This window comes from Garra rufa, chromosome 18 (genome assembly GCF_049309525.1).
Source record: "Garra rufa chromosome 18, GarRuf1.0, whole genome shotgun sequence".
Taxonomy (NCBI): Eukaryota; Metazoa; Chordata; class Actinopteri; order Cypriniformes; family Cyprinidae; genus Garra; species Garra rufa.
This window is the reverse complement of record NC_133378.1, coordinates 20820944-20834762: the sequence shown is the minus strand read 5'-3', so window position 1 is coordinate 20834762 and position 13819 is coordinate 20820944. Positions and strand designations below refer to the sequence as shown.

The window sequence follows — 13819 nt, the reverse complement described above, 5'->3', positions numbered from 1 at the left end:
TAACTCATGTTGTTTCACACGGATAAAAAAATTAGGTAGGATTTAGTTTGAAATATTTGTCCCTCAGAAATTGCTAGTAAATTTTTACAGATAATTACAAAAAACTTAGGACTGTAAAACGATTAATCACAATTAAATCGCATACACATATATATATATATATACACAATTGTATGCCAAAAATCATTAGGATATTAAGTAAAGATCATGTTCCATGATATTTTGTAAATTTCCCACCGTAAATATATTAAAACTTAATTTTGATTAGTAATATGCCTTGATTAGAACTTCATTTGGACTTTAAAGGCAATTTTCTCAGTATTTGAATTTTTATGCACAGATTCCAGACTTTCAAATAGTTGTATCTCGGTCAAAAATTGTCCTATCCTAACAAACCATACATCAATGGAAAGCTTTTTTAGTCAAAGCTTATTCAAATCTGGAATCTGGAAAAATATTGAGACAATTGCCATTAAAGTTGTTAGCTATGTATATTACTAATCAAAAATTAAATTTTGATATATTTACGGTAGGAAATTTACGAACTGTCTTCATGGAACATGATCTTTACTTAATTTCCTAATGATTTTTGTCATAAAAGAAAAATTGAAAAATTTTTGACCCATACAATTTATTGTTGGCTACTGCTACAAATATACCCGTGCTGAAACTTTGAATACAAAAAAATATATATTTTGATCATAATATATAATACAGGTTTAACATTAGATGAGGATGTGCAAATATTTTTTTTTTTAAAGTAAAATATTCTTTTAAATGCTACACAATAAATGCCTCTAAACAATGTATATTAACAATGCCATATTTTGTTAGTCATTGTGTCAAATGTTAAACATTGGCCTCAGATAAAAGTTTCCTTCGCCATAAATTCACAGAAAACTTTATGCTTCTCCGTGTGAGGCCTTCCCTGTAAATACTGAGGGTAAAACTGCAGCTGAACTTAATTCCATCCTCACAAAGATGTTTGTGTTATCATGGCTTTATGTCTTAGCAAACTACCATTTATTAAATGCAAAGCCTTTATCCGCTTTTCCCACAGCGGTGGCGTGTGTCTCTTCTCGAGATAAAACAGTTGCGTAAACAAAGAAACGCTGAATGTCAATTTTACCACTGACTTAGCTTATGGGAAATAAATCTTAATATATCAATGTGAGCTTTAAGTGGACAGCCTGGGGCTTAAATACAAATGCCAAAAGTGAAAATAAATAATAATAAAAAAAAGCCATGATCTTATTTCCAAAAGAAAAGCAGATCAATAATCAGAGATGAAGAAAAAGTGATTTGAAATGCATCCATATACAGTAGTGCTTCTTAAAGAAGAGGTAAGCTTTTCTTTAAGCAAAACGCAGAACCTATAACATAAACGAGGTAAGCATAATTTAACAGAGGTCGTAATATCTCAACGCTGTGACCCGAACACGTTTGCAAATGACAAATCTCATATCAACGATGCAAAAAACTAAGCAGCGCTTGCTTTTGTATACTGCAGGGTGAGAGAGAAAAGTCAATGTGGAAAGAGTAGCCTGAAGAGAAACTGACAATGGCTGCATAAATAAGCCCATTAGTTAAAAATGTACGACAAGTGCTCTGTTTGAAGCCTGCGTGGGGAGAGGGGAGCGGGATAGACTCCCTCACAGCTGCCTGGCCCCTCTGCAGCTCTCACACTGCCCGCCACATTCACCATTTAAGTTGGTGGAAAAAATCTGAGCAAATTTCTGATTTGCAACACTCTAGGAACATGTTTATTGTCTTTGTGCAAGTGCAAAACACACACATAAATAAAGCTAATGAAGAATCTTGGGGTGAGGCTGCTAAAGAGCATAAAATGGGAAATTTTATGGCCATAAGTAGCGTGGGCTGATGGTGATTTTTAAGCCATTGGACCATGTTGTTCGGCACTAATCATAGGACTGATGCAGTGCAATTGCCCTCCTCACTTAATTACTGTTACCTATTATATGAGCCATGGTTCTTCCCTCATTGAAACTGGCCAGAATATAAAGGGTATTTTTATGACTGCAGCATGCCACCTGTTATTCCTAATCATGAGAAATGAGGGTTACAGACCTTTTATACAACTCTACTGACTTTATCTTGTGCCAAACATCCTGTGAACAATCACAGTTAAGCTCATTAAGCACAAACTGCACAAAACATTAAAACAACTACAGATTATCATAAGTGAAACTTGTTAAAATTAGGGCAGTAATGACGAAACCGTGGAAATCACTTGTTTGTACACGTACCCCATTTCTGAAAGACTTGTTCCTGAATGGCTTTCACATTGCCAGCTCCGAAAACAAGTAAATTTTCAGCCAAAACTAAATTGCTTTTATTCATGTCTAAACAGAGTCGACATTGTGGACCGAAGCAGAATGCAATTATGCTTCTCATGCCAGACAGAAAGCAATGCATGCTTCTTTAACTTTCACTAGCCTCTTTATGGCTCCTCAATAAATAACTAATTATGGACTTGAATGCATAACATGATATGATGTTTGCTTAAAGGGACGAGTAAAAAAGGCTGCTTGAAAATGACAGAAGACAAGCAAAGGGTACAAAAGAATGCTAGCATAAAACAGAAAAATGTGCTTTGTTTTTTTTATTAACCATAAATGTGACCCTGGACCACAAAACCAGTCTTAAGTGGCACGGGTATATTTGTAGCAAGAGCCAAAAATACATTTAAAAAAAATATATTTTACGCCAAAAATCATTAGGACATTAAGTAAAGATATTTTGTAAATTTCCAAATGTAAATATATCAAAACTTAATTTCTGATTAGTAATATGCATTGCTAAGAACTTCATTTGGACAACTGTAAAGGTGATTTTCTCAATATTTAGATATTTTTGCACCCACAGATTTGCACGACCAAATATTACACTGCAAAAAAATGCTTTTCTTACTTAGATTTTTTGTCTTGTTTCCAGCCAAAATATCAAAAAATTCTTAAATCAAGAAGGATTTTCTAGACGAGTAAAAATTATAAAGTGAGTGTTTGCTTAGAATAAGCAAAATAATCTGCCAATAGGGTAAGCAAAAAAAGTCTTATTTCGAACAGAAAACAAGATTATTTTTCTTACCCCATTGGCAGATTATTTTGATTGTTTCAAGCAAAATGCACTTAATTTTTCCTTGTTTTTTTTTTTCAGAAAACAAGACAATCATTTTTACTCGTTTAGAAAATCCTTTTCGATTTGCGAATGTTTAGATATTTTGGCTGGAAACAAGACAAAAAAATCTAAGTAAGAAAAGCATTTTTGCAGTGTATCATATCCTAACAAACCTATCCTAACATCAAAGGAGAATTTATTTATTCAGCTTTTAGATGATGTATAAATCTCATATTCAAAAAAACTGACACTTATGACTGATTTTGTGGTCCAGGGTCTCAAATGCAATCTCTCCTTAAATAATTATTTAAGTTTATAGTAAGTTCCTATTTTAATAATAATATTTCAGTACCATTTAACCAGATATGGCATTAAAAGTTTAAAAATTAAACACACGGCCTGTCTACATTTGAAAACGTTAAACCTTTACATGGAAGCGTTTTAAATCCCATTGCCTGCATTAAGACAAAATTGAAACCCTACAAACAGGCAATTTCAAGTCATTCACTTGGAAAATGCTCTGTTTAAAACGTCAAAAGGAGGGTGACTCTTTTCTTTTGCTCTTAGATTACCATATTTCTCTCAGGCTTGTGACACCTGCAGCCCACTGAGGGCGTGCAGAACATAGGACTTTACTTCAAACAGCCCAAAGGCTGTGGGTTTGGGTATTGACTGGGATTGAGCTCGTCCAGCTTGGGCCCTCCTACCGCAGATGTACATTAATGCAGGAAAAATACAAATCTGGGCAGCAGAAAGAAAGGCAGTTCCTTTTAACATGCTGTTGTCTAGCTTGATCGTGTCAGTTTGAGGGAGCCCATTCAAAGGTATTCATGCATCTGCCTTTGAGGAACAATGGCAGCTAGTTTATAAACTGTCTCTTTTGGCTGCCTAAAGGCTTTAGACGCCATTGTTTTGCTCCTCTTAATAAACTTTTGGAGGAGTTCATCAACTTGCCTGAATAGCCAACGCAGAGAGGCCAGAGACACAAAATAACAGACGGTTGGCTTTTCCCTTTTCTTTCTCCCTTTTGAAGTGACTATCTTTAAATCAGGAAAGAGGGCTGTCAAGACACCAGAATAATTTTTGGTCAAACAAAAAGCAAACGGCCGAAGGAACAAAAGTTAATTCACAGAAGAATTGAGGACTTGACTTTTTAAATGAAACTGATAAAGGTGCACCTTGAAACATAGTCTTAACTCTTCAACATCACATGGTAGATTTGCTCCTACAATGATTAATGAGCTAAATGATAATTAATGGCCTTAATTATGCAAATCGTGATGGGAGTTTAGTCAGAGCAGCTTAAATTCAAGTAGACTCTTTCATTTAAAACTTGTTGTCTTATAGACAATTACAACAGTGTAAAAAAAAACCTGACTCCAGGTCTGAAAAATATTACACTGAAAGAGACATAATTATGGTCTGCTTTTAAATTTTATTTGTATTGCATAAATTACTGAAAATAGATATGTGTCCACTTACCCCATAGTATAAAAATCTTACTGTTCAAAAACTTTTGTTTTTAACAGTGTTTTAATGTTTTTTAAAGAAGTCTCTTCTGCTCACCAAGCCTGCATTTATTTGATCCAAAGTACAGCAAATATCTGTACAATTTAAGATAAATGTTTTCTATTATTGAATATATTTTAAGATGTAATTTAATCCTGTGGCTTCAAAGCTGATATTTTTTTATATCATCATTACTCCAGTCACATTATCCTTCAGAAATCATTCTGATATTCTGATTTAAGCTTTTTCAGGTCTCTTTGATGAATAGAAAGTTCAGAAGAACAGCATTTATCTGAAATAGAAATCTTTTGTAACATTATAAATGTCTTTATCATTACTTTTGATCAATTTAAAGCATCCTTGCTAAATATTAATTTCTATAATTTCTTTCCTGAAACAAAAAATATATATACTGAATGGTATGTTGAATGGTATAGTGTATAATGTTACAAAAGCTTTTTATTTCAGCTAAATGCTGATCTTTGGATCTTTCTATTCATCAAAGAATCCTGAAGAAATGTACTCAACTGTTTTAAATATTGATAATAATAAAAATGTTTAATGAACATCAAATTAGCATATTACAATGATTTCTGAAGGATCAAGAGACACTGAAGACTGGAGTAATGATGCTGAAAGCAATAAATTACATTTTAAAATATATTCAAATAGAAAACAGTTATTTTAAATAGTAAAAAAAAATCACAATTTTACTGTTTTTGCTGTGCTTTGGATCAAATAAATGCAGGCTTGGTGAGCTAAACAGACTTCTTTAAACAACATTAAAAATCTTACATTAGAAACTTGACTGGTAGTGTACTCTTTGTGTTAAAACAAATAAACAAATTTTACACATTCATTTTCAAATACTACATTCTGTTAATTGCGTCTACTCAGTGACCCTACAATGATAGTATTAATTTAGCATATTTGTACACGGACACCTGCAGTGAATAAACACTGCCTGAGCAAATTATCATTTGCACAAGCACTTATGTGGGCCTATACGTTTCAACGTTTGTGCTCAAAACGTTATAAGATCTATCGGCAGAAGGTTTTCCTTTGGTCTGTTTATGAGTGCCCTGAACCACGTTTGGCACTCTTGCTTTGTGGAAGGATTCCCTTTTGTTAGCTGATCAGTCTCCCATTGGGTCTCCAGACAGGATTCTTGGCATTTGTCGGCAAAAATGAAAGCAGGATTAAGGAATGGCTACTGAACACTCCATGGTAAAGTAGTGGGCAGCAATTCCCCCGATTCAAACCCCCCTCTCTTCCACTTTGGTAACTCCTCTTTTCGTATATTTGTATTCCCAAAGAGGCCATTAAAGCTGGTTTGAAAGCGATACGAACAATAAGATCAAAATCAACAAGTCGAGTCGTATGCTGAACGTTTGCTAGTCTTTTCTTGTTTCCTTAAATTGAACACCATGAGAGGCAATTAAAGCCTACATATATAAACGGCCGTTTTTGCAGTTAATTCAGCATGCTTTATTATATAGGCCTACTGTGTTATGAAATAGGGGGGCCTACGTTTACTTAACAAGCCGTTGGTAGTAATAAAAAATAGTCGTGCCATTTTTATTCGATAGCCAAAATTGTTGATATTTTAGGATATATCCTGCTATAAAACGTAAGGTTATATTAAGCCACATACACGTTATTTAAATAAAAATGGTTCGCAACCAATCCGTTTTGCCGATTTCTAAATTGAATGGTATTTTAGCGTCTCTTTGGACTAATGGATGAAACATCTTGGGGTCACCAAGAGTGCCGTGCTCTTCCAATTATATAGGGCAACGTACAGCACTAAAGCGATGGCGAGTCCAGGGCATCAAAAACACTTTTGTGACATTGCATAGGAAGCCCCGAGGCCAATACTTTTATTGGTGTCAGCAGGAGTTTTCCCTAGTCGTTTGTTCGTTTTGTTCTTCTGGTCCAACAGGATACCCCCCACTCTACAGCACAGCGCAAATCTCGGCGAATGACATGCATTTTTGACCATCTAATTGTTTGATTTCCCAAAACATCCCTTATGGTGAAGGTACGTCATTGCCAGGGCTTAATTGAAAACTTGGTGGTTTCATTTTATGTTTGGCGACAACTGAGGGGAATCTTTAGAATTAGCCTATGCGCTTTTTTATGATAAAGGGGAAAAAAATCCACGTCTTCTGCAGTGGACAAAGTGAAATGAGAGTCTCTTTAACCCAATAATAAAAATAAAAAAAACAGCAGTTATCCAAAAGCCATTCGCATAGTAATATGCGCACTGAGATAGTCCTTGTCCCACATGGCAAGAAATACTTTAATTAATAGACAGGCCGTCTTGAAAGCAGCACTGGCAGCCTGTAATATGATGAACTCCCATTGTCGTGGTGTCACCACAAATGTTTCCGATAAGAAAAAGCACCCAAGGATCAAAGACTATAAGCCTCTCAATTTCCTCCAGACGCCTCTACTTTTCTGCACCTACTTTCTATTTTTTTCTTCCTCTCTCCCTTAAACATCTGAAACACACAAAATCCTCTTCATTGCATCTATAGGATCCGCCCCAGGTTAACAGGTCAGCAAAGCTGTTGAAAATAATTGCATATTAATATTATGTTCGAGAGGACTTACGCAATCTTTCGACATTTTAAAAATGATTAACGTCAGATGTCATTCGTACAGATTGACAGATGACACGCTATTTAGACACATTAAGTCGAGTGGTATGGCTTTTTTGTCGTACCCGATTAAATATTACATATAGCCTATAATAAACAACCCGCACACAATATTTAATCAATGATAGAAGAAAATAATCTGTCAAAACTATCCATAAACGAATTCAAAGAGAGCAGTGTAAGAATTTCTAAAAAAAAAAACTGTCAAAAGATGTGAGGAAAAACACAAGGGCACTACTGGATTCGACGTTTTCCGACATTCGATTCGTTCCACGAATTAAGGACCTGGATTTGGCGCAGGCCTAGTTTTTGTATGAACTTCATCCTGGGTGAACGTTTGGAAAAATAATTTCCTCAGCAAAGTGCAAGACTGAAGTTAACCAGCATGTAATTCAGTTACACTGCAAATGTTTTACAAGGCAACGCCGTTGACACTAAACAGGCGCTCTGGTGTCATGATCTCTGGATTAGCATATTTCACAGCGTAGTCTCACCATTAGACGATGACCTTGCAAAGAGATTGGTTACACAAACGCCAGACTTGTTCTATTAATTTGCACCATTGTCACTGTCCATCATTACTGCCCAACAACAGATTTATCCTGTGTATTTTAATTACTAGTAGCACTGCGACTAATACTAGCTCGCTTTACACAACAGTGCCGTTACAACATATTACATTTTGATTAATTTCGACAGTAAAAAGATGAATAAATACCACAAGCTCCATACAATACTTGTACATTTACTACTGTTAATTATTCTTAATCCGTAATTCTGGGAATGTACATTAATAATAATAATAATAATACAATTTTACAAAAAGGCTCCCTCTCCCAAAATTCCAATGAAATGTGTTGGGTAGCAGTGTAGGGAAAGGGGAGGTTAATCCGAGTTTAATACATTGATGCAGAGCGCAGGACCGCGGCTGTGATGATTGTGTTATCTCTTCTCAACATTTGGGTCTCCCTCAATTTCAGCCCAGCCAAATAGCTGCGAGAAAGTGCAGATGGAGTGACTCTCGATGCCTGAGGAAAAATATTAATAGCTAAATAACTTCCCCATACTTTCACTAAATCTCTCTCTCTTTCTCTCTCTCTCTCTCCATTCCAGATGGATTTGTTTGAAGTGGTCTCCCGACTCATCCTATGGTCTCTTTTCTTCAAACGAGGCTTATTTCAAAGTCTCAAATATACAGTATAACTTTCGTTTCTCTACAAATATCTTGGAACTATACCCGTGAGCCAACACTTTTCATTCTCTCGATGTAATTGGCCTTTTGCGGCAATCTCAAAATGAAAAAATATTAGAAGCCTTGTTGAAATGTGTTCGATTTCTCTACTCAAACTATTCATTTTAACCGTGGTCATTTAACGAGATAACTGAATATGCGTAGTGCCATCCTAAGGACGTTTTAGTAATTTACCTAGATCAGGTAAGAAAAGCAGGTAAGCCAGTGATTTGTTTAAACGATCTTTTGCGGTGTTGTGTTGGATTAGTCCCTGAAAAACGATTGGTTTAATCAACTGAGGTTAAATGGAGAATCAGTCGATCTCCATTAATTGGCTGACAAATTCTTCTCTGGGTCAAATGACATTTTATTGGTCGAGTAAAATCCACTGTGCGTTAAAGAGGGCAGTGACAGTCAGAACTTGTAAAAACGGACGCACAATTTGAGCTAAATTAGATAAATACAAAATTACAAGTATGCTTAGGGGATTGCTTATTTTTAGAAGTTACAAAATAGCTAAAGGTATGTGTTAAACCTGCACGATCATGAACAAATATTGTTTGGTTATGAAGCCAGGAGTCATTTCTCTTTGTTCAATAATTTCACACTTATAGCAGTATAAAAACTACTCAATTTGTCCACAAATGGCGTGCTTGGGGTCTCATTCTTTTGCCGTGTTTGTGCATCAAATCAACTAAAATAGACCAAAATACAATGAAACAATATTATCAAATAAATATACGAGCAAGTGTGAGAAAAATGTAAAATCTCATGAAGTTGTGCCGAAGGCTAGCCAGTGAGGGCCGTTTAAAGATGAAAGCGAAGAGAAAGAAAAGGCTCAATTTAATCTGCTTTAAAACCTTTCAAAATAACGTTGTGCTTGGAACTCAGAGAGTGAGAGCTGATTGGGGATAAATAAGTTTCTTACTATGCCTGTGAGCTATTACACCCATCTCCAACACAGCCGCTTGTTCAAAAGACACGTTTTCATTACGAACTCTAATAAGTCTTAACATTATTAAATGCCAGTTGGATGATCAAGTGAAACAAGCCCCGAGAAAAATCTTTTTAAGTCTGGAAAAGATTGCATTTTAGCCCCATCTCGTTTGCATGACACCGTAAAGCTAAAATGTGAAAAGACATTTCACAAAATGTAAGACAAATGCGGAGTGAGTTTGAAGACGTAAATAAACATGACTCATATTTACACAAATTATTCACGAGATATGCATGCATTCATCAGATTGAAACATTCATATTCTTAATGCACAGCGTTTAGGGCGATGGCAGAAATTTCTAATCACGGATTGCCACTTCGCATATCCGTAATCCAATAGCTGTGGCTCCTGCTGGCCTGTGAATCTGTCCACAGGGTTTTGAGTTTCGCGCTCAAGCACACATACACAAACACAGACACAGACATGTGTTCTAAAACAATACAAATTTTAGATCAATCGTGCACATCTTTATATAATGCAGAAAAGTATCGCATAATCCGCATCTTTTTCATTAACAAAGCGTTGCAATATTTCATAAATCACGTATTGATTTTTATAGGCAATAAAAAAAATATAAAACCCGACGAATTTCTTACAGATAACCAATGTTGAAATAACATACGCTTAAACGAACAGGGTACCTCCTATATCTAAAGCACCTCTCCAAACGTCAGATAAGAAACACAGTAGTGATCGAAAAAAGAGCAGTGGGCATTTCCAAACAAGAATAAAACATTTTGCACCCTCCAAATCTCATTCTATTCCAACAGACGATTCCATAATATTACAAAACTATCTACCAGCAGGGTGTATTGAATAATTCATCTCTCTATAGTTCCCCTTTTGGCCTTTTGTTAAAAGTTTTTCCCCCCTTTACGGATTTTTGAATGTGAAAGGAAGGGTTCATTCCTTCTTTCGAAGCCTTGCTTTTAGGCTTTGCTTTGTAGCATGGATTCCTCGCTCCAAAAGAGCTTCAGTGAAGCAGAGATCTTTGGACTGAAGTTCATCTTCAAGTTTAAAAAAAAAGACTGTCACAAAACCGACAATGTTTTGTAGTCTTACTTCAAAAAGACAATCGTATTGTTCGCTTAGTTGAAGTAATTTTTTTCTGCAGAAATATTAACATATTCTGGATTCAAAACACGACTATTCAAAATGAGCCAAAACAGACATTGCATTATTTCTTAATAGCGTAAAAAATAATGAAACTACCTAAAAAGTATTTATATTATTACAGCGCTGTTGCGGGAAATGCTAGTTACCAGTTGCCAGATGGAAAGGTCTGTTAACGTGCGAATAAGCGTGCCGAATTATCGCAAGAACCAGCGGGCAATGTTCAACTTATGGGCTGTAATTGATATTGATTGCCACATCGGTCATCTGTCAGTTACCGTTTTCAAGGGACCGTTTACTCAGCGTCAAATGAATCTGTTGTACAAATAGATCAAGGCCTAAATACCATCCGTCAGAGCCAGTATAAATACACACTAAATCAAATGACTAAATGACAGTTGAACAAGCAGAGAAATCGCAAGCGATTGGGAAGGACGCTGAGCATTGATAAAAAGCATACACCGATTTAATACGCAAATTCAATTCGCAGAGCAGACCCCCCTAATAAACTTAAGCGCAAAGTTTATTTAGACAAATTTTCTCTGCATACTATTAAAACAAAATAAAATGATTTACCTTTGTCTCCCAGTATGCCGTCAATGCTGTGCTTAGTTTTTTTCTCCCCACTGTCATCCTTTTTGTCACAATCGTCCTCATCGTCTTTTTTGCCAAACCGCGCACGAAGAACCCGGCTGATAGAACTTACTGATGGGATCATTTAAAAAATAAATAAAAGGACACACAGTGAAAAAAAAAATTATAATATAATAATAATATCCGTAATTTGTAATTAATAGTCTATAGTTATTATAAAATGACAATCGTAATAATAATTAAATTCATTATCGCAAATTGTATTTTCAGCCTATATAAAAATAATTGTGACAGAAATTACGCTGGAGGTATGAGATAGGTGATGTGGACATGATAAAAAAGGGGCTGCTTACCAGATGAGGCCTCACCTGAGGGAACTGTACTTCTGTCACACACACCGTCCTTCAACAGCTTATCCCGAATCTCCCAACTGAACATGCCGGGATTTTCGCGCTTGTATTCTTCGATTCGTTTTTCCACGTCAGGTGTTGCCACCTGCTTTTGTGTTTGAATGAAAAGGCGAGAAAATACGAAGAGAAAGACAAAAAGAAAGAATGAATGTAAAGAGAAAAAAAAGACAGTAGAACAAATTTTAGTACAAATTGTACATAATGTGCTTCCTTTTATTTCAATACGCAGGCTATCAACTTTTCTCAAACGATTTAAAATTAAATATTTCAATAGCTTAGCAAATAAAACTAATACAAAACACCCGGCATATAATAATAATAATAATAAAAATTAATATAGTAATAATAATAGGCTATACTTACTCTGGGTTTACTTCCTCCTATTGCTCCAGGACGGATCGAGCCAGTTTCTTGATACCGACAGAGGATTTTGGACACACAACCGTGGGAAACGCGAAGTTGTCGGGAGATCACGCAGGGACGGATGCCGTGGTGAGCCATTTCAACTATTTTGTGGCGAATATGATTTGGCAAAGGCCTGCCATTGATGAATACTCCGCCAAGCTGATTCACTCGACCTTGACCCAGAGGAGTTGAAACTGCAGTAAAGAAATGGGAATTAAATCTAACTTGGCTAGCTTTCACTTAATTTAGACTTCAATTTTACCTTCTTAAATACTTATTTTTTTCCTCAAAAGTAGGATTAAAAACAATAACGATATTTTAATTTTTGATAGGCTACACGAATATACCAACAAAAAATAAAAAACAAACAAACAAGCACTTGGAAATAGTAGAGCCACGCTTTTTATTTTAACTAGTCGGTTACAAAAACACAATAATAAATAATTGCTTTTATTGTTCTAATAATAATTAAAAATTAAATAAATTTAACATGAATCTAGCAAATTGTTCAACATTCTGAGGTGTTTTGAGACGCGCTAAGAATTGTGTTTCCTGTCAATTAATGAAAACTGTTTTTGTAAATTAACAGATTGCTCATAAATGGTAATCCCTGGCTTCATTATTTTTTTGCACTCGATGTTATTTAAATATTACTCTTTATTGCATTCTGGATTCACTTGCGCCACTCACTTCAACAAATATTCTATTGACGGACAGGCTCAGTATTTTAAAGTTTTATTTGAACCACTTAAATACGAACATTGCCAGCAACAACATGGCCCTGAAAAGTGTTTTTTAAATATAATTCTGGTGCACTTAATATGCACTTAATATGCACACGCGTTGTTCTCATTAAAATGTGATAAAGCCAACAACCAATTTCTAAAAAATATGTAGGCCTACATACACATTTAACTCGAGAACTTGGTGTACTCACTACACTTTAAACTCTTTAAAAATATTTTTGGCTATATAGGCCTGGTATTATTTAGGACAATTAAATAAAGCAAAAAGCAAGTACCCTGACACCTGTCCAACCAACCTTCCAAGGGGAATCCAGTTCGGGGATAGTTCTGTCCTGGAGCCGGTCGCATCATTCGCGGTACTGTTCCCGGTAAAGATGACATTCTACTTTTAATAAATGACGAGGCACAATAAGGTTGATGTTTAAACTGCGAAAGCAAGTCCAGACTTGTTGATGAATGTTTCCTTAATGACTTAAATTCACTTAGGTCCTCTTTTCAAAAAGGGGAAAATAAAAAAATGTTATCCAGCCACACACTACCGCGGGGTTGTGAAACCTCCAAAAAAATCAAACAAAGATAAACACTGTCGTTTCTTGCGGAGGGGGTCATGAGCAAAATAACTACCGCAAGAACAAGATGCAGCGCGCGCCAGGGAGGGGGTACTCCAAACGCTCTCGAGTGAACAAAGGTTACTTAATTCTTTGCAGTGTTTTCTTAAAAGGTCTGATAGTTTTGGATGACAAAGTCTGCTTAGGGGTTGGGAGTAGTTGAAGTGGATAACTTTAGCGCGCGGTGTAGGAGGGGTGTCGCGCGCGCCGATAGGCTCTCGCAGGCTTCTTTTATTCATGTGGGCATGGAGGGGAACAAGCAAGTTTTTTTTCGACCAATCACAAAAAGCAGAGGGTAAGACAAACACGCACGCACACGCGGAGAGCCCAGCTTTTCATTCACTTCATCAGATTGCCTTTGAGCAGAAAACAATGCAAACACTTGATCGATCTACTGCCATTTG

General features: G+C 35.8%; 1 protein-coding gene across 2 annotated transcripts in view; it reads right to left on the bottom strand.

Annotated features, from left to right (window-relative positions):
* pax7b (paired box 7b) overlaps positions 1-13579 on the bottom strand; it is a 73378-nt gene extending 59799 nt beyond the window's left edge. Inside the window, exons 1-4 of one of the 2 annotated variants that reach the window (XM_073822950.1) lie at positions 13104-13579; positions 12020-12255; positions 11615-11744; positions 11229-11357 (exon numbers count right to left, since the gene is read on the bottom strand). In XM_073822950.1, the coding sequence (XP_073679051.1) occupies positions 11229-11357; positions 11615-11744; positions 12020-12255; positions 13104-13188 (580 nt within the window). In that variant the 5' untranslated portion in view covers positions 13189-13579. Of the gene's footprint in view, positions 1-11228; positions 11358-11599; positions 11745-12019; positions 12256-13103 lie in introns of both variants that reach the window. The other variant, XM_073822949.1, reaches the window with a different exon arrangement.
* Positions 13580-13819: the final 240 nt, after the last annotated feature.